At 32.2% G+C, this 26,914-nt stretch overlaps 9 protein-coding genes across 16 annotated transcripts; 4 read left to right on the top strand and 5 right to left on the bottom strand.

The window, feature by feature from the left end:
• Positions 1-55: 55 nt before the first annotated feature.
• On the bottom strand, positions 56-5,569 carry LOC105224794 (ribosomal protein S6 kinase beta-2; the record flags this gene model as incomplete). Of its 5 annotated transcripts, none has more annotated exon segments than XM_049461670.1 (10): positions 56-159; positions 450-698; positions 770-860; positions 942-1,133; positions 1,208-1,341; positions 1,415-1,546; positions 1,606-1,732; positions 2,706-2,749; positions 3,870-4,143; positions 5,375-5,569. In XM_049461670.1, coding segments are annotated over 9 exon segments (1,172 nt in total), but the record flags the coding sequence as incomplete, so codon positions are not given.
• A 219-nt stretch (positions 5,570-5,788) lies between these two features.
• On the top strand, positions 5,789-7,055 carry LOC105224797 (uncharacterized). The gene is made up of 2 exons (XM_011203002.3): positions 5,789-6,144; positions 6,208-7,055. The coding sequence occupies exons 1-2, from the start codon at positions 5,986-5,988 to the stop codon at positions 6,721-6,723; spliced, it is 675 nt and encodes a 224-aa protein (XP_011201304.2). The 5' UTR covers positions 5,789-5,985; the 3' UTR covers positions 6,724-7,055.
• Positions 7,056-7,156: 101 nt separating this feature from the next.
• On the bottom strand, positions 7,157-8,721 carry LOC105224796 (peroxisome biogenesis factor 2). The gene is made up of 5 exons (XM_019989734.3): positions 8,558-8,721; positions 8,422-8,499; positions 7,927-8,358; positions 7,521-7,854; positions 7,157-7,458 (listed from the first exon to the last, which is right to left on the bottom strand). The coding sequence occupies exons 1-4, from the start codon at positions 8,603-8,605 to the stop codon at positions 7,555-7,557; spliced, it is 858 nt and encodes a 285-aa protein (XP_019845293.2). The 5' UTR covers positions 8,606-8,721; the 3' UTR covers positions 7,157-7,458; positions 7,521-7,554.
• A 324-nt stretch (positions 8,722-9,045) lies between these two features.
• Positions 9,046-10,283, top strand: LOC105224799 (chromatin modification-related protein MEAF6). 2 transcript variants are annotated; one of them, XM_011203005.4, is made up of 5 exons: positions 9,046-9,310; positions 9,380-9,593; positions 9,654-9,788; positions 9,847-10,007; positions 10,071-10,133. In XM_011203005.4, the coding sequence occupies exons 1-4, from the start codon at positions 9,164-9,166 to the stop codon at positions 9,999-10,001; spliced, it is 651 nt and encodes a 216-aa protein (XP_011201307.2). In that variant the 5' UTR covers positions 9,046-9,163; the 3' UTR covers positions 10,002-10,007; positions 10,071-10,133. The 2 variants fall into 2 exon arrangements, with proteins under 2 accessions (XP_011201307.2, XP_011201306.2); XM_011203004.4 differs by having other exon boundaries at positions 9,047-9,310; positions 9,847-10,283.
• Positions 10,048-11,120, bottom strand: LOC105224798 (probable Golgi SNAP receptor complex member 2). The gene is made up of 2 exons (XM_011203003.4): positions 10,793-11,120; positions 10,048-10,734 (listed from the first exon to the last, which is right to left on the bottom strand). The coding sequence occupies exons 1-2, from the start codon at positions 10,927-10,929 to the stop codon at positions 10,221-10,223; spliced, it is 651 nt and encodes a 216-aa protein (XP_011201305.2). The 5' UTR covers positions 10,930-11,120; the 3' UTR covers positions 10,048-10,220.
• Positions 11,121-11,562: 442 nt separating this feature from the next.
• Positions 11,563-13,610, top strand: LOC105224800 (bifunctional coenzyme A synthase). The gene is made up of 3 exons (XM_011203006.4): positions 11,563-12,373; positions 12,430-12,779; positions 12,836-13,610. The coding sequence occupies exons 1-3, from the start codon at positions 11,833-11,835 to the stop codon at positions 13,520-13,522; spliced, it is 1,578 nt and encodes a 525-aa protein (XP_011201308.2). The 5' UTR covers positions 11,563-11,832; the 3' UTR covers positions 13,523-13,610.
• Positions 13,611-13,681: 71 nt separating this feature from the next.
• On the bottom strand, positions 13,682-15,180 carry LOC105224801 (thioredoxin-like protein 1). Its single transcript, XM_011203007.4, has 5 exons — positions 14,970-15,180; positions 14,614-14,770; positions 14,437-14,550; positions 14,094-14,377; positions 13,682-14,023 (listed from the first exon to the last, which is right to left on the bottom strand). Exons 1-5 carry the CDS (start codon positions 15,062-15,064, stop codon positions 13,810-13,812), a joined length of 864 nt encoding a protein of 287 aa, XP_011201309.1. The 5' UTR covers positions 15,065-15,180; the 3' UTR covers positions 13,682-13,809.
• Positions 15,181-15,428: 248 nt separating this feature from the next.
• Positions 15,429-24,548, top strand: LOC105224804 (metal regulatory transcription factor 1). Of its 2 annotated transcripts, XM_011203010.4 has the most exons (5): positions 15,429-16,846; positions 19,867-19,975; positions 20,561-20,663; positions 20,832-20,982; positions 21,612-24,548. In XM_011203010.4, the coding sequence occupies exons 1-5, from the start codon at positions 15,627-15,629 to the stop codon at positions 23,653-23,655; spliced, it is 3,627 nt and encodes a 1,208-aa protein (XP_011201312.2). In that variant the 5' UTR covers positions 15,429-15,626; the 3' UTR covers positions 23,656-24,548. The 2 variants fall into 2 exon arrangements, with proteins under 2 accessions (XP_011201312.2, XP_011201313.2); XM_011203011.4 differs by lacking the exon at positions 19,867-19,975 and having other exon boundaries at positions 15,446-15,968.
• Positions 24,272-26,850, bottom strand: LOC105224803 (trafficking protein particle complex subunit 3). 2 transcript variants are annotated; one of them, XM_011203009.4, is made up of 3 exons: positions 26,691-26,850; positions 24,969-25,379; positions 24,272-24,879 (listed from the first exon to the last, which is right to left on the bottom strand). In XM_011203009.4, the coding sequence occupies exons 1-3, from the start codon at positions 26,727-26,729 to the stop codon at positions 24,793-24,795; spliced, it is 537 nt and encodes a 178-aa protein (XP_011201311.1). In that variant the 5' UTR covers positions 26,730-26,850; the 3' UTR covers positions 24,272-24,792. The 2 variants fall into 2 exon arrangements, with proteins under 2 accessions (XP_011201311.1, XP_011201310.2); XM_011203008.4 differs by lacking the exons at positions 24,272-24,879; positions 24,969-25,379 and adding an exon at positions 25,386-26,603 and having other exon boundaries at positions 26,691-26,841.
• Between the last annotated feature and the right edge of the window lie 64 nt (positions 26,851-26,914).

The raw sequence follows: 26,914 nt of genomic DNA, 5'->3' as shown, positions 1-26,914 counted from the left end.
TTTCCATATCTACAATAACAATAATGACACACAGCACAAATATGCACTTACTTGAAATATTAAGTTTGCACTCTCGCTAAGCGTTGTGTCATCTGGAGAGTCAACTGGTATTTGTCTTGTAAATCTTGTATCGAATTGAGACACATCATCCTCACTTCGCTGTAAAAAAAGAAAACAAAATTACAAAATGACAAAAAAAACTTTATAAAATATTAATTGTATATTGATCGTTCTGTATTTGCATTGATATTAAACTGCAGTATTTTTAAACCCAAAATATAGCATATTTAGGTTTCCACGAAGCTTGTAAAGGAAAACTACTATGGAACCTTTTTTACTTGCGAAAGGCATTTAAAGTTTTTTCTCGATTTTTTAATCATTTGTTTAATTTGGAACTCTTGCTACCTTTTTTACTACAAAATTATATAAATTTATTAATATATATTTACCAATATGGGTTTGATTGGTGGCTCCAGTCGCCGGGCCAATACATCATCCCAATTAACATGTTTAAAGAATGGATGTGACTGTACGGCGGCCGCATCTTCGGGACCACTTCCCAGTCTTTGTGGCACTTGGCGTTTCATCAAACGACGCACTAAATCTCTAGCTTCGGGCGTGAGGTAGGCAGGTAGAACTAGTTTAGCTTTTAAAATCGTTTCGATGGTTTTCTTTCTGTTTTCAGCAGTAAATGGTGGCTAAAATGTAAAAAAAAAGAAAATTTAAAATTATTTGACTTTACTGTTAGCAATCTCTAGAAAAAACTTACCATTCCTGTTAACATATCGAACATTAAAGCACCCAACGACCACCAATCAACTGCTTTTCCGTGGCCATTACGAGTTAGGATTTCAGGTGCCCTTTATATAAAATACAATTAATTTTATAACTAATGAATGGAAAAAAAAGAAAATATTTCTTAAAACAATAATTTCACTTACATGTACTCTATTGTGCCACAAAACGTGTGCGTAACGATACCTTCTTGAATGTGTTCTTTACACAAACCGAAATCAGTTAATTTTACATGTCCTTGTGCGTCCAAGAGGATGTTTTCTGGCTTCAAATCGCGATAAATAATGCCCAATTTGTGTAAATGTCCCAAAGCTAGTATAATTTCACTTAGATAAAAGCTATAAATAGAAGGGAAGAAATTAAATTTACAAATGCAATTAAGCATATATATTATATGTATATAAGCATTTACCATGTTGTATCCTCCAAAAATATGCCTTCACGCTCTAAATGCATAAATAATTCACCGCCACTTAAATATTCCAAAATTAAATATAACTTTCCATCAGTTTGGAACGCGTACACAAGCTCAACGATGAATGGATGCTGTAATTGAAAAAAGTCAAATACGCAAATAAATTGTCAAATGACTTTCTATTAAAGTGTGTGTTGAAAATACCTTTACAGCCTCCAATATATTTCTTTCAGCTCTAGTATGTGCTGTATCTTTTTGATTTGTGACTATTGAGGCTTTTTTAAGAACTTTCATGGCGAAGTATTTGTTGGCGTCTCTGCCCGCAGTTTTACGCACCTAAATTAAATAAACTGTATAAGTAAAAAGGTCTAAAAGAAATAAACCTGAAAACTAACCTGAAAAACTTTGCCGTAACCACCTTTACCTAGTACCTTCTTTAGCTCAAAATCTTTGGGACCTAGCTTTATTTTACCGGGATTTACAGTTTCCTCTGACAACTGTATAGTTTCCTGTCCTTCAACTCTGAAAATTGTAAACATATACGTAAATTTTATTAATATTGTTTTATTATGTTAGATAAAAAGTATGTAATAAATTAAAACCATACTAAGGATAAACCCTCCTATACAACTAATTTCCTTCACGTTTCTGTGTGGCGTCAAATACTTGTGCAGCTGTTGTTTAACTACGAAACTTTTTATCGTTATGTTGTTGATATGACATGGCAGATAAGTGATGTTTTTAACAATATCATAAGCAATATTATTATCGATAAAAAACAGAAAATGCCAATGTATTAGATGTACTTGAGTTTTTTATTTTGTACCTACTATATGTTTGCATTATGTGTAAAAACAGTTTTTGGTAAAAAGAAAAATAATAAAGCACAAACTGTTCATATTCACACGGAGATTAGCGTTTAGGAGCACGACACAATAGCCAATCGAATCTTTTGTGCTGTCAAATTTGATTTAATTATGAATTAATTAATATTTGGCTTGTTGGGCTGATATATAATTTTTCTTTTTTTTTTTGAAAAGTGTTATATAATTTAGTAACATGTCTTCGTTAAAAAAAACACGTTTAAAATATGAATATGAATGTTTTAAATAACCTTCGGGCAGTACTATTATAAATGAATATTGTCAAATTGTCTCTGATAAACATGCAAGATTATGTCAAGAAAATTTTATACAATTTCTAGTTCACGCTTTTTAAATTCTTAGCATATTGTGGAACTTTGCGACGGCTTTTTAAAAATAATACCAAAATGAAAACAGCAAAGAAATTTACTTGTGCTGGAGTCGTTCGCGGTGGTTCAACGGAAACTAATGGAATAATTGTGATTCTTTCACTCCTGAATGTTATTATTATATTATTATCAATTATTAATTCAATAGAAATATTTAAATAGACGCTTTTGCCACGCCCATATACATATGTATGTGCTTATCGAGCTTATACAAAATGAAAGTTTTATATGATTAATACTTACTCTTCTTGGATATTGTTTATACTTAATTCGGGTTCTAAATCGACCTGAAAAGAATTATATGGATTATAATGGGTGCGACAAAACTATATATTTAGATATATTTCAAGTTTAAATACTAATATAATAGAGCTTTAATTAACAATAAATACATTAGGAATAATATAATCAATTCTTCTGGCTGTAGACTAGAACTTATCGAATATTACAAACTTGAATATTAAGTCCACAAAATGTAAAAAAAATAGTTGATATAATTTTTAAAATGAACAAAAAAATAACTAAAATAATTTAAAGAATAAAAAACTCAAAGAACTTTTATTTTACATGTAATTATGTATAAGTATTTAAACACTTTTTAAATCAAAAAAATATTTGATAATAGATTGTTGATAATTTTAATTTTCTATATTTTAATCACATCGGATAAGTAGTGTTCACATGTGTATATATAAATATTTTTATATACGAATGCGGTAATAGAAGTGTAATTTTAATGTAAATATTATTTTATATACTATATACAACTGAATATATAATTTAATATATGTATATGTACAGTTTTATTTAAATTTTTAGACTTTCTTTCCCGGTAAAAAAGGCAGATAAAAAAATATTACTACTATAACACTAAATATGTACGTCATTACAGCAGAAGAAGTTAACAAAAGCTTTTGTTTTCTCAATTGTAAGTTTTTCGGTTTGTTATCTTATAAAGAACTTGATAAGAATAATGTCTATTACACCCCGTTGTTTTAGCTATAGTTTTTAGTCTTATCAAACTTTTAATAAATATTATAATAGCTACGAAAAAATGTTATTCATTATCTGTATATAGGAATACAAAAATATACCACAAATTACTTTTTGTTATTAAAAGTTTAACTATGTAAATAAGGATGTAATTTTCAAAAATATGACTTTAAAAAGAAGCAGGCTTTTTCATAGCATTGTCTCGTTGTATGTTGAAATAAAAGTAACCACAAAGGGTCAAAATACTAGAGTGAAATTTTATATATATAAACATATATGTATGTATGTATATACATATATACATACATTAAATATGAAACTGCATGTTTTTAATATAAAAAATAACTCTTTTAACTTAATAGTTTAATCAAGTGTGCCATTAGAGTTGATTAATTTAACAAAAAAAGTACTTACATCATCCAACTCGATCCTGTCATCGTCTGAATCTCGAGGGTTTTCCTCCTCATGCAGCTCTAGGTCGAAAACACCACTGGCGTCAGTAACGTCTGCCATGGTACACAATCTTGCAAAACTTTGTTACTCCAGCAATATTGCTGCCAAAAATTTAGACGACGAATTCGAAAAGTACACAAAGGCTAATTCAAGGGGTATCCTCCGCTAACGAGTAGTGAACCACAATATGTCAAATTATTATTCTTCGTTAGCAAATAGATTAGCACTGACAGTCCTATTGCAAGACAACGTAAAAATAAATATTTTACAATTATTTCACAAATCAGATATAACAAAGTGCTATGGCTGTAATTTTTTCGTTCTCTTGAAATGGTTTTTAAAATGTTCAATTTTCTGCGTTTCTGTCTGCAATTCCAAAATTTTATTTTTAACTTCTAAACACAAAATTTCCACAATAATAGTATTTAGTAATATAAATTAAATTCACTCTATTTAAATATTTTCAATTTGTTTTCAATTGTGATTCTTTTTCTGATATAAAATATCAAAAATGTTACTCCGATGACGAACACGAGGCGTTCAAATGGAGCTGCAAATGAAAAACAGGGTTGCATTTGCTATACATTATAAACGCCAAAATAAAACACCAGATAAGATATTATTTTGAATAAAATATGCGCTCATGCCGAAGTAAATCCATTAACTAAATAAACCAAACATGATAAACTTTACTTTACTTCTTTAAAACTATTGAACTATGTATATTCACGATTTTCTACCTGTTTCTCAAAACTCATACTAAGCTAGTTCCTGGACTACCTGTGCAAAGGCAACTCTAACAGCATAACTCACCATTCACTCGTTAAAGCGTTCCACACTCGTATAATTTAATGGTAAGTTTGTATAGTCGCGAAACGCAACAAAAATAAAGGAAATTCCACAAACAAGATATCACGAAATAAGCATGAATGGCATGTCCATATTTCATCGAAGGCTTTCATATACATACACATTGATGTACAATGTTTAAGTATTTGTATTCAATTTTTCACCTTGAAAGTATGGAATGTTTTCTTATTTTACTGTTGCGCATGGAAAGATCTAAATCACTACTTGCTGATGACAAATATAGTGGAGACCTACTCCAATCCTCCAACCAATACACATAAATTATTTTGGTTATGATTACCTCTGTACTTTCAGTTAATTAGTTTAGTACATTTCTATTGCTTTTAGTTATCATTGGATTTCAGAAAAAGGGTTTTATCTGTAAGGTTTGTGGTTCCTTTTATATGCACACACACTTCGTCCCTTATATATGCATATGTACATATCTGCAAATATTTGTATTTCTTTTCGGAATTATTTTGATTTTATTACTGGGTAATTGTTAGTTCCGCCTTTATATTACATTTAGGTTTTAATTTTCTTTCATCTAACGTCCGTCGTGACACTTATATTTCCTTATCTTTATATTTCTGCGAAATGTCGAGAAAGCAATTTACCTACTTTGTTGTTCCGTTTTACGTTATATTTCAATAACTATCTCTTTAATAAACTTCTCTAATGAATTATACAATTTTTGTTAATGTTGATTGACTATTTTTTTATTTTTAGCACACACAACGCGGATATTATCGAAAATTTGTTTTAGAACTATGTATGAAGCCTTTATTTAACGTGTTGTTGGTTTTGTTAGCAACCTACCTGCAGCATAGAGTTGCCAGCTCCATAAATTATTCACTTAATATAATAATTTCAAAGTATTTAAATTAACTTCTTTAAATTATTTTACTATTAACGCGTTTCAAAGAACTAATTAATGCAAAAGCAAATTCAAAATGAGTATCCAAGTTTACGAGTTTTTGTAAAGGAACATAATTTCTGAACTAACCTTTTGTCTACTAAACAAAGCCTTAACGCTCTTTCCTACCTTCGTATCTTCATTCATAAAATCTCCTAATTTATTTTAAACGTTGATTGCGAAAAATACTATCCACTGCTGCGATGCAACAGCAATAATTAAAATAAAGACATATTGTATGAATAAACTTAACTGACTTTTTAATTGTTATCAGATACAAAATTAACTTTGTTGGCGTTATCGGTTTTCAACATGTCGCAGGATGAACCAAGCAATGTCAATGTAAATGATTTACAAGATCTTAAGGATCGTATGAAATTAATAGTTGAGGCAGATCCCAAGCAATATCACAACGATTTTTCATTAAAGAGATACTTACGGGCTTTCAAAAATGTAGACTCTGCTTTTCAAGTAAGTTTTTGAACCAAATCAATAAACTTGTGCATTGATGCAAAGTGAATTATAATTAAACAGGCTATTTTAAAAACAAACAAATGGCGAGACCAATATGGAGTAAGCACGCTAGGGGATTCAGATGCTATAAAAATACATGGAAATAAAGCGCGAGTTTTACGCCATCGTGACTGCATTGGTCGTCCCGTCATTTATATACCCGCAAAAAATCACAACTCAAACGACCGTGACATTGACGAATTGACCAAGTTCATAGTATACTGCTTGGAAGAAGCATGTAAAAAATGCTTTGAGGAAGTCGTAGATAGTTTATGCATTGTTTTCGATTTATCCGGTTTCAGTACTGTATGTATGGATTATCAGTTGGTGAAAAATTTGATATGGCTGCTAAGCAAACATTACCCCGAGCGTTTAGGTGTATGTTTGATTATAAACGCACCTGGTATATTTTCTACCATATGGCCAGTTATAAGACAATGGCTCGATGAAAATACAGCAAAGAAAGTAATTTTTGTGGATAATGAGATTGATTTGTGCAAACATTTAATACCAGACATCTTACCCACTGATATGTAATCCAGATTACAATTTGCAAAAAGGTATCATCCACCCACATACGGACATGAAGAAAGTACCTCCAAAACGATTTATGTATTATGAAACAAACATACAAATTTTAAACCGCATTAAAACATTAATCCAGTGTAATTGTATATGTAAACCTTAGTAGTTAAATAATCCCAATGATTTATAGTATTTGTGCAGTTAGAAATAGAAACCCCATATGTATATACATACATACATACATATATTGTAGGTGCAACATCTATCAACTGTTATGTTTGTGAACATTCAACTGTCAAATAATTAATTAATAAACACTATTTATGAGTGTTTTAAATTATAAATACATATTTATTTAATACCACCTATCAACATAAACTGCAGAATGCGTGTAAGTGTAAAATATGTACCGCAATATTGTTGAATTGACATTTTGAAAGGGAACTTAAAAGGAGTGGTAAGATCAAAAGGTTTACCGATCTTTTTATTTATTTCAATTTTAAATATTCACAAGCGAATATTCGGCTCATAATAATAGAATGTACTAATAATGGAAGTTACCCTTACTTAACTAATTTTTTGAAAATATTTAAAATTTTTTTATAAATGTACACGAATAAATTCAGTATCCGTTAGGTGTAAAGCAATGAAGCTAAAGTATAATTATCTCTTTTTGGCGACGTCAAAAATGTCGAAACAAGCTCCAAGTAGTTTAAATATAAATATATTTTTTCCATCGCCATAATCCTATATAAAACTAAGTATATAGATATTTTTGTATAATATGAGAAATGTGTTCACTTAATTACTTTTTTTATTTCAATCAATTAGAAATAAATCCGGCTACAGCACATGAATTTCATTCGTACTACTTGTACCACATTTCGTGCAACTGAAACTGGCATCAGTAGCAATATTGGCTGCCAAACAATAATAGCAGTAGATGTGACCGCAACTCATGTGATGTGGTATGGTTGGTCTTTCTTCACAATAAGTGCAAATAGTATTCGATTTCAGTACGACTTTTTCCTCGGTATTAGCCATACGCCTGTCCTCTTTTGTATTCATACTTCTAATAGTATTGTTTAAAAACCGCAGAATTTTTCTAAAATTAATTACCGGTAGCAGGAGCCCCAAAATTTCCTAAACAGGCAAATATTGCAAAAAAGAAACCAAGTCAATACATAAAAATCATTTATACAAGCATTTGATTACCATGAAACCACCCCACAATAATTCGCGCGTGAGGTATTTGTAGCCTATATCACGCCTTTGATTATGCCGTAAACTTATATAATCTAAACCAAGTAAAAAGTCGACAATGGTCGGTTTGCGACCGGTCTTCAAAAAGCGAAAGAAATTTAACACAGAACATAAAAGAGCTGTATTTTCTCCCCATTCGATTGCTTTATGTAACCATTCAGATTGTACAGTTAAACGACGTTCGTCCAAATTTCTTAAATAGCTTGGTATTATCGTTAATGCAAAATGTAGACATAGTCGGGATAAAGTTAAACGTTCTGAATCATAGGAAAGAACAAGCAATTGTTGACCAAATGTTGAACCTTGTTTACCAATTGAACCAAACCAAATTGCTGATTGAACAAGTAAGTCTAATTCCGGTTGTATCTTCGCAAACAAAGCGGGCTGCAAAATTATACATATTTTTATACTTTAATTGTTGTAATTTGAAATTGTAATTTCACTTACTGAAATAGCTTGCAAATTTTCTAGTAAATTATCACGTATTAATCGTGTAATGTCTTTATTTAAATGAATGGCATCAATCTATACAAATAAAACATATTAAATAATTTTTAACTGGTTTTAGCTGTTAAAATAATACCTGATTAACTCTTGGAACGTACACATTTCTTTCAACCATTTCAATCATAAGATTAATCAATTATAGCTGTAATAGTTATATCTAAAACTATTTTAAAAATTTAACTTGTACTCTGCACCTTTGAAACATGCGAAAAAATACTGGTAAAACAATATAGTGAAAACAAAACCGATAAGCAAAACAAATCAATGAAGAATAATCATGTTATGATGCCATACAGTTAAAATTAAACATAAATAATCAAAACTATTATTTTTAAATGAATAAACTTTTTTAACAAATGGCTATACAAATTTTATTTCAAGTAATATAACACTAAATTTAAATTCTAAATTAACTTAAATAAATTCAAAATAAATATAAAACAATTTCTTTTAGGTTTGGTATCAAATTAGCGATGTAATGAAGATTACTACTTGAGCACATAGCGATAACTAAAAATAATTGCAAAAATTATTGGTATTTACATATAATCGTACCAAATAACCAAAGTGGCAACCTGCTTTGTTTTTGATACATGTTTGACACCTAAAAATTTCATTTATAAACAATTTGTGCGAAAACATAGCTACTTTATTTTCATGCATAATATATTGCTAAATAAAAATGAGTTCCCCAACTAGCAAAAGTACCAACGATGTGAGTGCTGCAAAACAACGAAAATCATCTAAAACGAATTCAAATACCAAGTCTACGAGCTTGGATACACGCGCAGAATTAGCCGATCTTATCAAGAAAAAGGCGGAGACATCGGTAATCCTAAGATGACACTTAAAAGTTTTTAAAAATTGCAGACATAAAAGATAAACATATATTTTTTAGGAGCAACTAGCAAATTTAGAACGACAAATTTATGCATTCGAAGGTTCATATCTTGAAGATACACAACTTTGTGGTAATATAATTCGTGGTTGGGAACGGTATCTCACATCAAACAAAGCTACAAATTCCAAAGCTGACAAACGCAATAGAAAATTCAAGGAAGCGGAACGTCTCTTTTCCAAATCAAGCATTACATCTATGGCAATATGTAACCGTAAGCATGACAAATGTGTCTTATTAACACTATTATAAACATATATATAAAACATATTAGCTGAACGTGCCAGTGAATCAGATTCCATAACTAATGAAGATTCCAGTGATAATCAAATAACTGTGAACCAAAATACAACAACAGCACATGATGGCTCTTCATCTATAAAAACCGCTGGTAAAGAGGATAAACCTGGTATGTTCTTTGCTACTTTTGAAATGTATTATGAATACTAGTAATTATTAACTTCTAGTGGATCGGGCAGGAACACCTACTCCGCAGCGTGATGTTTTAAAAGATCCTAATACTCCCAGTTCTAACACTAGCTCCAAGAATAAACTTTCCAACAATTCTACCATATCCGCTAAAAAAAGTGGTCACATTAATAAAAAAATTAGGCACCGATGATTCAGGGTAAAACCTCGATTTTTTCGAAACACTTAGAAGTCAAAAATTATAATCCACAATTTTATTCAGCTACCATAATACAAACTCAACATTTGAGACGTGAGACGGTATTCATCCAATTCACTTATATTAAATATATATATTACACATAGATAATACTATATAAGTAATGAAAATGATAAACACAATGTCAAAAAGCTACAAAAATAATAATTTCACTCAAAATGCTATAAAATAAATTACCAATCCAATTATAAACAGTGTCACACACATGCCACCTAACATTATGTATTTATCTTCAACAAAGCGCCGTTCTATTAATTTCATAGTATGGTTAGATAGACCGAGTGTACTACCAATCGCATGTATCCGTTGGTGTGCTCCTTTTAATGTTTCACGTTGGTTTATTAAACTACTAAGTATGTTTCCCCCAGAAGCAATCATTTCATCGACGCCTTGATGAGCATTATTCAATTGAGTATGATGTTGCAACGAATAATCTATATCAAGGCAAGTTTCTGTTGCTCCGGTGTTATTTGCAGAAAACCGGTGACTTAAGAGTTGTTCACGTTCAGAGAGTTCTACAAGACGACGCTGCCTTTTTTCTCGGTAAAGTTGAAGCGAACTCTGTAAATGTCTTGTATCGTATTTTAATTGGTCGATACGCATTTTAGCACTTGGACGTTGGGAAGCCGGCACCTTGTAAAGTAACACATCAAGTCGGTCGCAGTTTCTAGATAATATTAAGTAAATAATTAGGAATACAATGGATATTTATATATAAAGCTTACGAATTTACAGCAGTGATTTTCATTTGGATCTCATTTTCGACGTCTGCTGTGTCTAGTCCACTTGTTTGTGCCAATTTCTGAAAAGTCTGTTCGATCTCTTGTATCATCCGATTTGTTTGGTGATAAAGTGCTTCCATTTTCTATTTTACTCTGCTGCTTAATAATAACAGAAAGCCAAAACTTACAGATAAAATGTATCTTTAATCTATTTTTTTAGATAAATATAATTTTTAAGCCGCCCTTTCCTATGTGAACCAATTATTTGTTATGACGTGTTGCCTCTGTTGTTTGTAGATATGTACGTACAACGTATTGCCAGTGTTGCACTTTTGACAGACCAACGAAAACATGCCCTATGTTCAAGAATGATGGAGAGAGGTTGCGCCAAGTTTTTATAGTTGCTTTTTTCGGTTTAGATCTTGACAGATGTGTAAAAAAATTACATAAACTATATTGCACTATACAAATTCCGGTGGTAATTCTTATAGGATGAGAAGACAACTATAATAAAACTGAAATAGCCAGCAAACGTGTAATCGTGATATAAACTTAATTTATTAAATTATGGTGTAAAAATTTATTGAAACGTATAAAATAACGTTGCGGAAAAATATTTGAATGATGTTTAAGTAAATACTCATTTCTAATAAATTGTGATTGCGATGTAACCAGCAGCTTGAATTATATTAATTTTATGCATTTAATAACAAAAATAAATGTTTCATTAGGTTTAAAAATAATAGTACAAATTTCTCAAACTGACATAAAGCTCAACTATTTTGTCAGCAAAGTAAATTGAAAAGAATTTCCATTTGCAGCCTAATAAAGTATTAGAATTTGAAACAAGCCCCTGTTTTACGACCGATAGTAGTGATAATACGAGTATTTTACGTTAGATCTGGTGTCATTGTTGGTATCAGCTGATTTTCTTATCATTATGAAAGTGTCCGGTCGAAGTACATTTTTGTCGTGCAACTTGATTTTATTTAACATTTATTAATTTGTTCCGGTAAAGGTCGTATTGTGTCAAGTATAGCAAAATGGCTTCTACTGGGCTCTTAATTGTGTCCAATGTAAAGCAAGTGGGAAAATCATTACGTGCTATAGAGAAATATGTAGGTAAAATATATATTCACTTAAATATCCCCGCGGAAAAAACACAGCCATTGCCTATTTGGGGGCACTTGATATCTCAATTGTATGTCGACAATAATCAATTATGCAGTAAGGATATATCTTTGAGCATTTTGGTGGGTTCGTTGAGAGATCAAGGAGTTAATGCACTGCAAATAAAGCCAGTTGATATGTTGTTCTCTGATAGTCATTACCCAGAACTCTGTGAACGCATGCTCCAACATTTTAAAATACCCAGTCAACCGATTTATCTAGAACAAGATGAAAACACGAGTATTAGTTGTGATCAACAAAATGTGAACGAGTCTAATAAAATGTACGATACTGTAGTAGTGGGTGGAACCTTTGATCGTATACATGTAGGGCACAAGATATTCCTTACCCAAGCTGTAATACGCTGTTGTCGCCGTTTAGTGGTTGGAGTAACAACAAGTAAAATGAACAAGTGTAAGTCATTCTTTCGCAACAATAACATACAATATATAGATTTATATTATTTATAGCTAAAATTCTTCCGGAATTAATCTTACCCGTTGAAACTAGAATAGCTGAGATGCGGGATTTTCTCACGGAAATTGATGCAAGTTTACAATATGAAATCGTCCCAATTAATGATCCTTTTGGGCCAACAAAAAGCGATCCTAATATGGACATGATAGTGGTTAGCGCTGAAACGTTAAAGGGTGGTCATAAAGTAAATGAGATACGAACCAAAAATAATTTGCGACCACTTGAAATACACTGCATAGAACTTGTTGAATCCACACACTTAAGTAGCGGTCCAAAAGAAAAGAAAATGAGTTCTAGTAATACACGTATTGACTTATTGGGAACTCGACTGAAACAACCCGAGGTAAATTAACCATAATTTCTACCAAAATGTTAATAATTGCTTTTTTTGAAATATAGCCGCGTCCCAATCTCTGCGATAAGCCATATATAATAGGTTTAACAGGTGGTATAGCTTCTGGAAAAAGTATTATGTGCGATAGGTTGCTTAAAAAGGGTGCACAAATTTTGGATTGCGACAAGATTGCACATCAAATATACGAGCCAGATCAAGTTTGCTATCAGAAAATAATTAATCACTTTGGAAAAGATATTGTGAACAAAGATAGACGAATAGATCGCAAAAGACTTGGTGAAATTGTTTTCAACGATCCTAAACAATTAGACACCTTGAATGATATTGTTTGGCCTGAACTATTAACAGAGGTTAAAAAACGTATACGCGCTGTTCACGATCAGCATAAATGCGATGTTGTAGTCATAGAAGCTGCTATATTATTAAAAGCTGGTTGGGAAAATGAATGTCATGAAGTATGGTCAACAATAGTTACTCCTGATCTTGCGGTGCAGCGCATTATACAACGCAACGGTTTAAGCGAAGAAGAAGCTCGAAAACGAGTCGATAGTCAGATGGAAAATAGTGAGGTAGTATCCAAATCACACATTGTTTTTAGTTCGCAGTGGTCAGATGAATTCACCCAACAACAAGCAGATAAAGCATGGTCCATACTAATGGATGATATAGAAAAGCGGAAACTAAATAAATTATCTACTGACGAATATTCCAACAACAACAGCCGTCTTTGATTAGCACCTTGAAATTTTTGAATAATGTAAATAATATAAATAAATATAAGAAATGTCAAATAAAGGTGATTGTGAATTTGTAAATAAATAGTTGATGAAACCGATTGTAAATAGAATCGAGTTGACAGACTTGCATTGTATCGACAAGAATACACCCAATTATTATTCTATAAATATGCTGTATGTAGTCAGAACTATATTTGTTACAATAGAAACAGTAGGAGATTAGATGGAAATATTTCTCTTTAATTTACAAATATGTATTTCGATTCTTTCATTGATTTCTTTTAATGACTTTCTCCTTTTTTTCCGGCGACTCGTTTAAAATCGGTCATCTTTGTTGTCATAATAGGAGATCCTATGAATGCAATGTAATCTATTTGCGTAACTTCTCCCCCTGATTGATTGTTACGAACGTAAATTTGAATATTTTGAACGTTCTGAAATTTCACATAACGCAGATTGATTGGCTGGCCGTTTTCAAGCTCCTTGGGATCCAAGCTAAATCAATAAATAAACAATGGTAAAACTTAACCAAGTATCTTATATGCAAGATAAAGAAACTGCTTACGTTAAATCTTGCACACTGGTCATAGACTCGGCCATGTCAAAATCGATTGTCCTTGGTTGATTTATAAACAGTTTAATTTCTTTTGGTCCTAGGTGTGGTGGAGCTTTGAACTTCAATGAGTGTATTTTCACAAGTTGATTGAAAGTTACCGACAATATTAATTGCTCATCACAATCCGATTGCAGATAACCACCATTCGATGTAAGGCAATGATTTAAGCAATGATCATCAGCTTCGTTCAAACATTCACATTCCTGTTTCGAAATGAATGTATTTAACTCCATCTAAAACGAAAAATATATTCTAATACATGTTCTGAATTTTTGCAATTAACTGTACATACAAGTCCTTGACCGTAGTCCTCACCAGCTTCGTCTCCACCACTAGAGCCGATGTGCTCCTGAATCTTATTTTCTAATACCGTTATATCTGCACCTTGGACACGATCTATTTTTGTCTATGTAGCAATAAAATTCAATGTAAAAAACATAACACAATACAAATACGATATTATCATTACCCTGTTCCGGTAAAATATAAATGTGGGCATAGCTGAAACACCTTGGCTCGCTGCAGTGTCCTGACATTTATCAACGTCAACTTTGAGAAATATTGCTTTTGGATATTTGGTTGGAAGAATTTCGAAATGTGGTGCTATACGTTGACATGGTCCACACCTTCGAAGGTTAGAAAAAAATAAATATTTAAATACATAACAATATTGTTCTAACAGTAGTGCTCAAATAATTTTGAACAGTACTACTGAATTGATATTGTTTGCCGGATATAAAACCTGGTACATCCAGCTTACATAGACCCAAATCCGGTGGAGCAAATGATGTTAAATGTATATGCACACATAACTAAGTTCCTTACCAACTAGCAGTAAAATCTACGACCACAAGACGTATACCGGCTGAACTAAGCTCTGATTGAAAGTGGGCATCATCATTAATTACACGTACACTCATATTTAATTATTTCTTTTTTGCAAATTATTATTTCTACAATATAAAATTCCTATTTGGATTTCTTTACCGATCCAATTGACAAATGCTGACAATCACGATGACTGGCAGTTCACTAAAATCCCCTATTGGCAAGGTTGCATTTTTCTGGTTTTTGGATAAAACACATTCAACATAGAAATTAAATATCGTGTAATTTAAACTAGTTAGACAGCAACAAAATAAAAAATATTTGCGTTAAATACTATATTTAACTATATTTTTGATATTTTTTCTCAAAAAATTTAATTATGTTAATTGCACAATTATTTTTCTCTGCACTAAACTCAAATTTTCAGTATTTGTATCAGTCAGTACTATAAGCATACCGGAATGTTTCGGTTTTTATTCTACTAATGTATCTGATCGTATTTCTCTCGACTTTTATCGCGATAATGACCGAGATCGGGTGCAATAATTGCAAGTTATTTATTTTTATTTTTCAATAGTATAAAATTAGCTTAATTGATAAAGGTAATAGTGAAAAAAGAGTTCAAAAATAGAGAAGTAATAAAAGTGTGACGCAATGGATTTTATTCGATCGACTACGTTAAAATCTTCAGAAAATGTGCATGCAAAAGAACCAATAATATCGATGAGAACAATGAGCACAGAAAATGATAGCGCTAATAGTGATACATTTATAATAGATGACCAGTCATCTGCATATAGTTCTATTCCATCAACATCTACGTCATCTACGGCAATGTCACCAGAGCTACAATTGGAATTGTTGGATAGTTTGGAAGAATATCCGACTGATTTTTCGGTTAAATCATCTAAAACTCAAGATATTACGCAGCAAATAAACTTAATTGATAATACAGTTCAATTGGCCAACGATGCAGAACAGCATTTACATCAACAGGTGCTCCATCATTTAGGATTAAGCTTAGCTATAGAAGACACTACAGATATGGCTTATCCAATATACAGTGCAATAATGGCTCATGAAAGTGATGAAAATATGAGAGGGGATAACATATGTAGTGATTTGTCGTTATCATATGCCTCTTTGTCTTCTTCTGTTAACACATACGTTAGCAATCCTGTCGACGACTGTGACGATAATAATGAAGAAACTGGTGATAATTTAATGCGTTTTTTGAATGATTCATTAGATACACCAGATATATTAATATCCGAAGCTCAGACATTTCCAAATCCATCCACTACGTGCAATTCTCATATTTCTAGCTCCGAAAAATTACCTACAAAAATGTTATCAAATGCTCAATATCCGTTATTATCCCCATTATCAACATCATCCTCTTTTATGTCTAATGAATCATATGAAGTGACACAACCGCCGATAATTATGCAAATACAGCCGCATGAAACCATACAAAACTCGTCAAATTTTGATATAGAAGATGTTACAGATTTCTCTTCTACAAATGTCGATTTTGTAAATACGCATGATGGGGACACGCTCCTGTACACAAAATCAGTGAATAATAATAAACAAGACGACATTTGCTTAAAGTTAGAATACAAGTTTCAAGACCAACAGCTAGTGCAAGTACGGCCTCCTACTGTGGTGGCAATGAATTGTCCAACACCTATACACAGTACACCTTTAGTTTGCTATGATCAAATATCAATGCAAAACAACACTTATATGGACAAGTCAGAAGTGGATTTTGCCAATAACCATTTATTATCACCACCGTCGTCGACCTACATTTCTCCAGTTTTTATTGATCATCAGCTACACAAGTCAAGAGATAATAACTTTAAAGAAAGGTAGTTCTAATTTCAATTGCCCGAATGCTTCCTTGTTTAGAACGGCTTTTAGTAGATACCTGGATAATTTAAAATTTGAAATTTAACCTATATACTTCTTTTTTTTTTATCAGTCTTGTTTGATGCATGATGCTGTTTTTCTTTATTCTATCTACTGAACTACTGAAAAAATGCTTACAAAGTAGTTAAGCATATGTGTTTATGCAATAAATATATGTATTTGTGTAATAGAAATTTATATTTACATACATATATACATATATTTGCGTGCTTCTTTAATAATATCGTAAACTAAAGTATTTTTATTTAATGTTTAATAATTTCACTAATGTATCTGCTTAAAGTAATTATTTTTGCTTTTGTTATTTTTGTATGCTCCTCAATTGTAACCTTTGTCGTTGTCCCTTTGTGGTTACCACTGAAAAGTCGCAGATTTTTTATTAGATTTGTAGAAGAGTATATATTCGATTTTCAAGTAACTTTTTTTTACCTGTTATATAAGACTTTTGGATTCATTACGGGCTTCATTTAAAGGAATTTTTTAAAGTTGTAATTAATAGATTTTATTGAAAAATCATCTTATACCTGTTGATTCATTTTGTAGTCCAGAACTAAGGTAGTTAAAGAAATTGCGGTATTTGTAAATACTATGAAATGTATTTAGAAATATCCTAACATTTCGAAGAATCGGAATTTACTGTTTCAAGAAGTTATTTAATTGTTGTCTTTCCTGTCTTTTTCATTCAAAAGAATTGCAGGATTGCTGTCGAGTTGACAGTAAAAATTTCGAAACTGCTCGATTAACTACAGTATATTTTCATACTCTTAAATTTCAATTAATATATGAACCGATTTTTCAAATACCATATATGAGAAATATATTAACGAAGCCATTATATCAAGTAATACTATAATAAATTTATTAATGACGCGAATTTTTATTCTCCATTTCTTGTTAAATAAGAAATATATTTACATATTACATAGATTTAATGGTTTGTAATATATCTATTTGTTTATGGGTTTTAATGCACATTTGAGATTTCATTTGTACAAAGCAAAGTCGGGTGGCTGAAATCAAAATTATATTCCTCTCATCACAAAATTGGATTAAAATCATTTGCTGTATTCACAACATTTTGTTGCTAATTGGTGAAAATATTTCACTTCAGCACAGTCAAATATACTTTTATGTATATATATTAAAATTGATGCACCACACTTATATGTATATTATATCATTGTGATTGCTCTCCCCAATCCTTCGTATACATATTGTAAATGTATGTCTGGTTTTCATAGGTGCTTAATAAATTCGGTCTAAGTACGAAACTTAAAAGGTAGTCATTCGTGGCGACCGTCGTCTTTTTTCTGTAAACACCTGCCAAAATTAATATATTTTTATTTGTAAAATACCTAAAATAACAAAAAGTTTAAATACCAATTTATGCACACTCTATTGTACATACAATGTAAGTATATATGTATATTATTATATATATACATACATACTTATATGTTTCTATTGAGTGGGTGAGGTAAAGCATGATGTGCGGTGTTAAGGTGATGTCGTTGGAGTGATGCCTTCTTGGCCAATACTATAAATAGCCAATTAATATGATGAGCGCATTTGCCGAACTTTCTATTTAATGAACTTTTACAAAATATAAATATATGTGCATACATATGTACATAATTCACAATTATAGGAAACTTATTTTTATATTAAAAATATTTCAATATACATATTTATTAGAAAATTTTTATAATTGGTCCATTACACTATCAAATGCCAGATTCAGAAAAACATAGTATAATATATACTATAAACAGATATGTACAATGAGAAAACAAAATCCAACAGAGTAATACAACTAATAACCAGTGCCAGAGCCTGTATAGAGCACAATAATTTTAGGGCCGCATTTTGGCTAATTTTGTTTACATTTTTATATCCTGAACTGGTTGCTATATGCCTTTGAGGGGGCGGTAAATTGTCTCGGGTCGGCCTGTTAATAGCATTATTTTACATATTTCAGTTATTGAAGATTTTTCGTCGCAACACTAATTTATATATCTTGTAGAGAATTTCCTTATTAAAAATGTATTATTCCATATATTTTAAGTCAGTCCCGGTATTCATGTTTTTGTAGCTGCTTTCCTTAGAGCTGATTCGCTTGGAAACATGAAGTGCTAGATAATACATATATAGTATAATTTTTGAAAAACCTTACTATAAATTACATCATAATTTTGTTGGGTTAAGAACCGACGACCCACTTAGAGGTTGTCTTGTCGTCAAACAGCAAAAAATATGTGAGGATATGTACAAATATAGATACAATACACACATATTAAAAATATATAAAATTATATGTGTAAATAAGCAGTCAAAATTAACTTTAGTTAATGAGTTTTTATTTGGGACAGCTGCAAATGTTTTTTTTTATGTTTATAATTATCTATATTTTTGTGTAGGTATATAGAAATTTTATGTGTATATATTTACATACGTATGTACAAGCTCCATTAATAATAAATGAATGATTCCGACAGCAGCTATTATTGTTTTTTGGATAATTTTTGTGTATTCAGCACTGTAAAGTCTGAAACGGACATGAACGTTAATTTGTTTTGCATTAATTTACCAAGCAGTATTGAAGCGAATTGCCTCTCCTAACTTGTGCCGGCTCACATTAATATATTTGTATTACAAATCACAAAAAAAAAAGAAATAAACGCTAAGTACTTTATAGATGTTGTACAAATTGTTCTGCTGGTATTTTTTTCGATGTAAAATACAATTTTGTGGCTTTTTATTAAAACAAATAAAATTACAATCGCCGAATTTGCTTTCCTTACTGACAGATCCGCTGCAGCTTACAAGAATAATTAAACAAACGAAACTAGGCAACGATATGTTTGCAATAAACAAAACATACTTACATTATTTTGAATTAAAATATTCGATGTTCTTGTTTCTCGCAATCTATGTAATTTCGAATTGCGGTGGTTTGTAGTTACATGGAAGTAAATAATCAGCCTGATGAACTTTCATTATGTATACGCCCCGGTGCCTTGCACATACAGAAAGGAGAGCCAACTCATGCGACAATTACTACTTTCGAGGTATACATTTCAAATATCCCACATTTTCTTTTGCCATTAACTTATAATATAATAAAAAATAAAACATTATATATAATATATATACATTTATCTATACATACATATAATATTATCGCGTTCAACATAACAGTAATTAAATACATACCTTTAATGATACAATTACGGAAAGCGCGTTTGTAGTACAGCATATCCCTAATCAATGAGTTTTTCCTTATTTAATAATTCTTTTAGACTTTACTTACAATGGCTATCATCGGAATAACTACTTTTTAATAAGAATGCTATCTTAACAAAATTTCCACGAATATTCAACTAATATCTCAATGCGACTATGACATGTGCTATTATAGTATCGAATTTTATTTTTAATTATTTTTAGATGTAATTTTTACCTTAATGTTTATATACATAGTATGCACGTTTGTAATATCTGTGGCGATATTATGATGATAATAAAAATATACACACGTATTTCAAACTAAGGACAATCCTTTTACTGCTACAATAACGTATTGGCTATAAAAAGAAATTGTCAAACACTAATCCTTTTTGACTTCTCTTATCTCCATATTCTTGTTTACGTAGAACTCGGAGGAAGCGCTGGGTCGCTATAATTGTAACTACGAAAACTGCAGTCGTAGCTACAGCACCATTGGAAATCTGCGCACGCATTTAAAGACACACAAAGGTAATAATATAATATGATAGTAATTATTTACATATAATTCTTTTCATTGTGAAAATCTCAAACCTGTTGTGGAGCCTGAGTATATTCATAGATTTTAATGTGAATACGTCTAAATAGGGTTTAAAATATTTTATCGTTCTTCTAATTCCCTCTTTGGTTTACTTGCAGGTGAATATCGCTTTAAATGCACCGAAGATAGTTGTGGTAAGGCTTTTCTTACTTCGTACAGCTTGAAAATTCATATTAGGGTACACACTAAAGTAAAACCCTATGAATGCGAGATAACTGGTTGTGAAAAAGCTTTTAATACACGTTACAGGTATGTATAATATACAACAACTGAACCACCAATGTCAAACTATAAGTTTTTCAAAATATTTCAATTATGATTCAGCTTGGTGCGATGAGAATAAAATGTCATACGAATAGTAATAAACATTGCATAAATAGTGCCTCTAAAAAAATAGTCAAAATCAACCTAAATTTTTTTAAATACTCACATACAGATGTTATGCATATAAATCATACTCAAAAGTTTAATAAATTTGTGAGATATCTTAAAAAAATGAAGTCGGCATCTTTTTCCTATAATAACCGTATAGAAACAAGAATATATTAATGTGGTTTGGTGTTAAAGTGGACAAAATCAGAGCTAGCTCCCTATATTAGATATTAAATTATTATTGATATCCGTTATTATATAGTTATATTTTCATGGGTAAACTTAAGTCTAAAGTCAAAAACGACGAAATCGATCCGGACTTTTTGCTATCTCCAATATACCGGTCATAGTGAGCAATTTTTATTGTTATTATTATTATTTATATTATTAAGTGAACAAGTTTTTATTGACATACTGCTAAAAGTATACGCCTCTAATTCTTTTTGCGAGAATATAGCATAATGTATGGCTGCATTAATACTTAACCCTTTATTGTTCTTTTACAGATTACAAGCCCACTTAAGATTGCACAACGGTGAAACATTCAATTGTGAGATATGTCAAAAATGCTTTACTACCCTGAGTGATCTGAAAAAACATATGCGTACACACACCCAAGAGCGGCCATACAAATGTCCTGAGGACACCTGTGGTAAAGCCTTCACCGCTTCACACCATCTTAAAACCCATATTCGCACACACACAGGCGAAAGACCTTATCCATGTGAGGAGGTAAGTTGCCAGAAGTCCTTCAGTACATCACACAGCCTGAAGTCACACAAGAAAACCCATCAAAAACAACGCAATAGAAGGCAAAATAACTTGGGCAATAACAAGGAACGCCGTTTGAAGGTGAAAAAAGATCCTAAGCAGTTCCAATTTGCTGAAAATTCAGAAATTACATCTATTAAAGTAGAAAGCGATAGTAGTGGTTACAATGAGGAGCATACATCAAATGGAGAAGATGAGAGAGAGGAAAGTTCGTGCATTCAAAGCGTTGTTGACGATGGCAGCTTGCCGTCATTAAGCCCACTAAATTTCATCAAATCGGAATCGGCTGAATATAATAGAGCTGATTTGTTTGCTGTACAAATGCCAGAAGTGAGAAATACCGCTATGCCTGTTTTAACGCCCAAAATTGAATGTAATTCCTTTCCGGAAACGTCACAGGCGTTACAGTTGGCATACGCCGCAGAAGAGGAAATTCCTACACCTTGGGTAGACGCAGGTGTGCTTATTTCGAAACCAATTATGCCAATGGCGCCAGTCACCAATGCTTGTGTTGCGCTTCCCACTGAGGTGCCGAGCTTTGTAGATTTACAACAGAACTATGGTAATTTCGGCAAGGCAGAAGTTGCAACTATAAGCAACACCGGTTCTTTATTGGACACTAGTACGTCAATACTACCGGAATCAACAGATCCTTGCGACTACTTGGACATTAGCAATAATGGCAACCCATACAAACCAACACCATTAGATCTACCTATATCAGCACCGTCTCAAATGCAAGCGATGCCTAACATACAAATGGATATCGATAGTAGTAATAGTATCAATGGAATAGCAGAAATAGCAAATAAACTTGAGGAGACCGTCGTTAATTCTTCAATAAACGCAGATCAATCCATGGATATGATTCCAACCGAAGAGAGCATTGAACAACTATTGAAAGAGGATATGCAATACAATAACGATACAGAAGACATGGAAACTGAGTCGCTACTAAATGAAATTTTAATGACCATCGATAATAATGCACATCTTCTGCAAGAGACATTGCAACAGGCAAAGCAGGTGCCCGAAGATGCCTCAGGTTTAATTGAAGTGGATCTCAGGAGCGATAAACCAACTTTAAAACAAATAACTGCTGATGCTGGAATTTGTGGTTGTACCAATTGTAAATGCGATCAAACTCAGGACTGTCAAGGTGGTTGCAGCAATGAAACGCCATGTAGGAAGGAAGGAAATAATAAACACAAATGTTGCCATAACCATAAACCACAAATGCAGCCGCAGCCACAAAACGCGCCAAATCAAAGATTAGAAAGAAGCTTAACAGCTAAGCCTAAAACGATTAATCGCGGTAAGGAATGCTGTCAAAGTAAAAAAGAACGAGCGTCGGCAAAGCGTGAAGCTGACATAAATCAAAATATCGAGGACGTGGCATTATTGCTGCAAAACTTGGCATCTATGGGTAGTAGTACTGGTGGAGGTTGCTGTGGAGGCGATAAGAATACACCAAGAGCTTGCGGTACAACCGACATGTCCAAAACAGCAAGCCAACAAATGAGCTCAGTAGGTGGCAGTAGCAGCAGTTGTTGTGCATCGAAGTCCCCTACTGTAAAAGATACAACGTCAAATGTAGACAACCCCCGTGCCCCACCCCCAAAATCTCTCAAAAGTTCTTCATGCACTTGCAAAAGCCCTGCTGAAGGTGTTGCTAATGGCTGTTGCGTTATTATATGTACTAAAACTCTGCAGGCTTTGCGACGTGTACTGACACGAAAGAATCTAAATCTTATGGTTTGCCCACAGAGTCAAAATTGAAACGGCTGATTCCAAATTGTTTCTATTTGCCAAGTTCTAACCAACACCAAAGATTTGATTTAAAACTCAATTTATCATTAATAACAGTTTAAGATTTCTACACTGAAAACCTTGCGTATCGGAGTTATAACAAATAGTTTAATTAAAAGATAATTGATTAAATACATACTAGAAAAATTTCACTGTTGTATTTAAAAGTGATCATATGTTTATAGAGATTAGGATGTTGCTATTAGCTTCGAAAAATTGAGTTAGATGATTTCAAATCATTACAACTTTTTATGTTAAATTTCCCTTTTACACGATTGAACAATGTTAGAGTTAACTTTTGAGTGTACAATATTTATGGACATATTCATTTATCATTTCCCCCAAATAGTTTACCATTTTTTGTCCTGACAAATATAGGTACTGCAGTATTTGAAAACAATATGCTTTTAATATATTAAATTCGCCAGTACATTCAAGAAATTTTTGTTCAATTATTTTATAGGAAATACCAATGTATTGTTTACAAGATTTTTACACAATAGAAAATTACAAATTTGTTTTTTTTTCACACATTTGAACTTTGATGATATCCAAATAGTGTTTGTAATTTATCAAATTGCATATCTACACTTTTGCACACAGTCGTGTTTACCTGTACATGTGTACATAAATACATAAATGCCATATGCATTATAAATCAAAACCATTAAATATTTGTAATGTAAATAATCGGTATACAAATACCTGTTAAGCCAAAGTACTTGTTTGTATTTTATTTTGTTTTAAAGTTCAAGTTAACCAAAGTGCCTGTATTATGTATTAATAAATATATTCAATTATGAATCGCTTTGTACTTTGTTATAATGTTTGCCTTTATTAAAAATATTGTAAATTCAATTAAATGTTGTTTTAATATATACATTTTGTATAAATAATAATTCGCCGCATATAGCTTTATTAGCTATAGTCCTATCTTCTTTTACATTTGCAGCGCGAGCGATGCTTTCCTTAAAGTATGAGGCCTGGAAACCAAAATATGCTAGTCACGTCTATTTACTTAAACATAAAGTAATGCAGGAATGCTACTAATATGCTTTGCTGACAATCTTATGCTAAAATACTCCAGTAATCTGTGCCACTACGCTTCTAATCCTCGCCTGCAGGTATAGCGTCTTCTAGGCGTCGTACAAATTTAATTCGAAGCTCCGTTACATTGTCACCTTTTAGTTGATCCTGAATTATGAGATAGTAATATATATATGAAAAATTATATTCCAGATTCTCATAAAATAAGTATTGCAAAAATTTTGCATATATAATACCTGAACAAACCAGCATTGGACATCCAATTGTACCATTTCGAGAGCACCGCGTATACAACCACTAAGTATAGAACTGTAGCGCAAGTTGGTTAAATCCTGAGGCAGTTCGACGAATTCCGTTAAGGGATTGGTTTCAAAAACTAATGAAAATTCGTCTGAAGAGGCAGACCAGTTAGAAATAGTTGGCTGTACATTAAGGTAGATGCGGAAAGCCTGTTGTATGCGATCTGCCGTTTCGCGCATTTCCAAACAGCGTGGAGCGGAGGTTCGTGCTAGGAAATCTTCAATTAATCTCATACCCATATTATAGCCTATACGTTCAAGTTGTTTATTTACATCTTCGATGTTTTCAAAATCTCGTAACATTTGAGTTACAAGCGCACCATAAGTGAGTGTTAAGAACTCTGCATTCTGGGGATTACAAATTATTTATTAGAGAAAATTACAATACGGTTACATTGATAGCGGTTAGCCTTTATCTAAGTAACATCTAATTAGAGTGGAAATTAAATAAATATATGTATATAACGTAAATTTCCTTAAAACTAAAACTGGTATTGGTTATTGTAGACTTTTCCAAATGATTTATTTTATTGGTGTAATTGTAATATTTGGCGTTGGCGCTGGAATGGGCCCCTGATGTGGAGCGATTAACTTTGGTGCAGTACGCACAGATGCTCGTGTTTGTACCGGTTGCATTTGCGATTCGCAGTTACTAAGTCCAGATGCACTTAATTCACCTTTAATTTGAGCAGAGTGGAATCGACCTCCTTCTCCACGTACTCTATTCATTGCATGACGATGTCGAGATTCGTGCAAATACTTAGAACGTTCCTTAGGTATGCGAGATTCAAGTTTTGCACGAGCTTGTCTTCTTATAAGTATTCTTTTATATTGTTTGGCATTGACATAGAGAGGTTCTTCTTCCGATTCTCCCTTACTTGAGTCGTCTTCCGCTTGTATTCCCGCTGAAGTAACATCATTTGCTGTAGTATTAGAAATTGTGGCAGACGTTGGTTGTTGTGATGATACTGCAGCGGCAGCTTGAGGGACTGCAACAGTTGTTGTTGTTCCCGCCTGAGGCATCATAATTATTTGTTGACCCACTGCTGGAGCGGCGCCTGTTGCACCTTGGGGATGCGTAGGGGCCGTAGCTATTTGCATTAATTGACCGTTAATGTTAATAAGCTGTGGTTGCGGTGTTGCTTGAGCAGCAGTTGTATTTGGGTCAAGCGTCAAAGAAGTTGAAGGTGGTTGGTAAAATATTGTTTGACCATCCGGTAATTGAAGTAGTTGCATGGGCTGAGCTGCTTGTTGTGGCTGTTGTAACATTATTTGGTTCGTCTGAAGAGGTATGAGACTGGTTGCAGGTGCTCCCGTTGCATTAGAGGTTTGAGCTTGTTGTTGTGGAACTTGTCCAATAATAATTTGGGCACCACCAGCAGTCATCATGGGGATGAATTGTATTTGTTTTTGATTTTGTAAGTTCCGATTATTTTGTGCTACAACGGTGATAGTTCCCGAAGTCTTGTTCAATTTATTGTTTATCGTATTGTGGTTATTCTCCATGCACCTTTTCGAGATGAATATTGTAAAACTGAGACGTGAAATCAAATTTGGTTTCTCATACAATTACTGCAAAATCGAATGGGATATAAGCGAACCTTCGATAGTGACTACCCGCTATCAAAATAATACAACAATATGTTATATTTAACTTACAACTTTTTTAGTATCAAAACGAGAAGCTTGTCGAGACATTATATAAATATGGCTTTTCCAATCACAGAAATAATCCAACCAATATTCTTCAAAATTAATGCAGAATAAATTTCAGCTTTTACTCCCAACAAACTAAAATGTGTTGAGATATATAGATGCGGGGTATATTCAGTGGACCAAGTGGTGAATTTTATAAAATATTCGTCAATATCATGGTTGTATTG

This window comes from Bactrocera dorsalis, unplaced genomic scaffold, assembly GCF_023373825.1.
Source record: "Bactrocera dorsalis isolate Fly_Bdor unplaced genomic scaffold, ASM2337382v1 BdCtg077, whole genome shotgun sequence".
Classification (NCBI taxonomy): domain Eukaryota; kingdom Metazoa; phylum Arthropoda; class Insecta; order Diptera; family Tephritidae; genus Bactrocera; species Bactrocera dorsalis.
The sequence above is the reverse complement of the archived record's forward strand: the minus strand, read 5'-3'. Positions and strand labels throughout refer to the sequence as shown.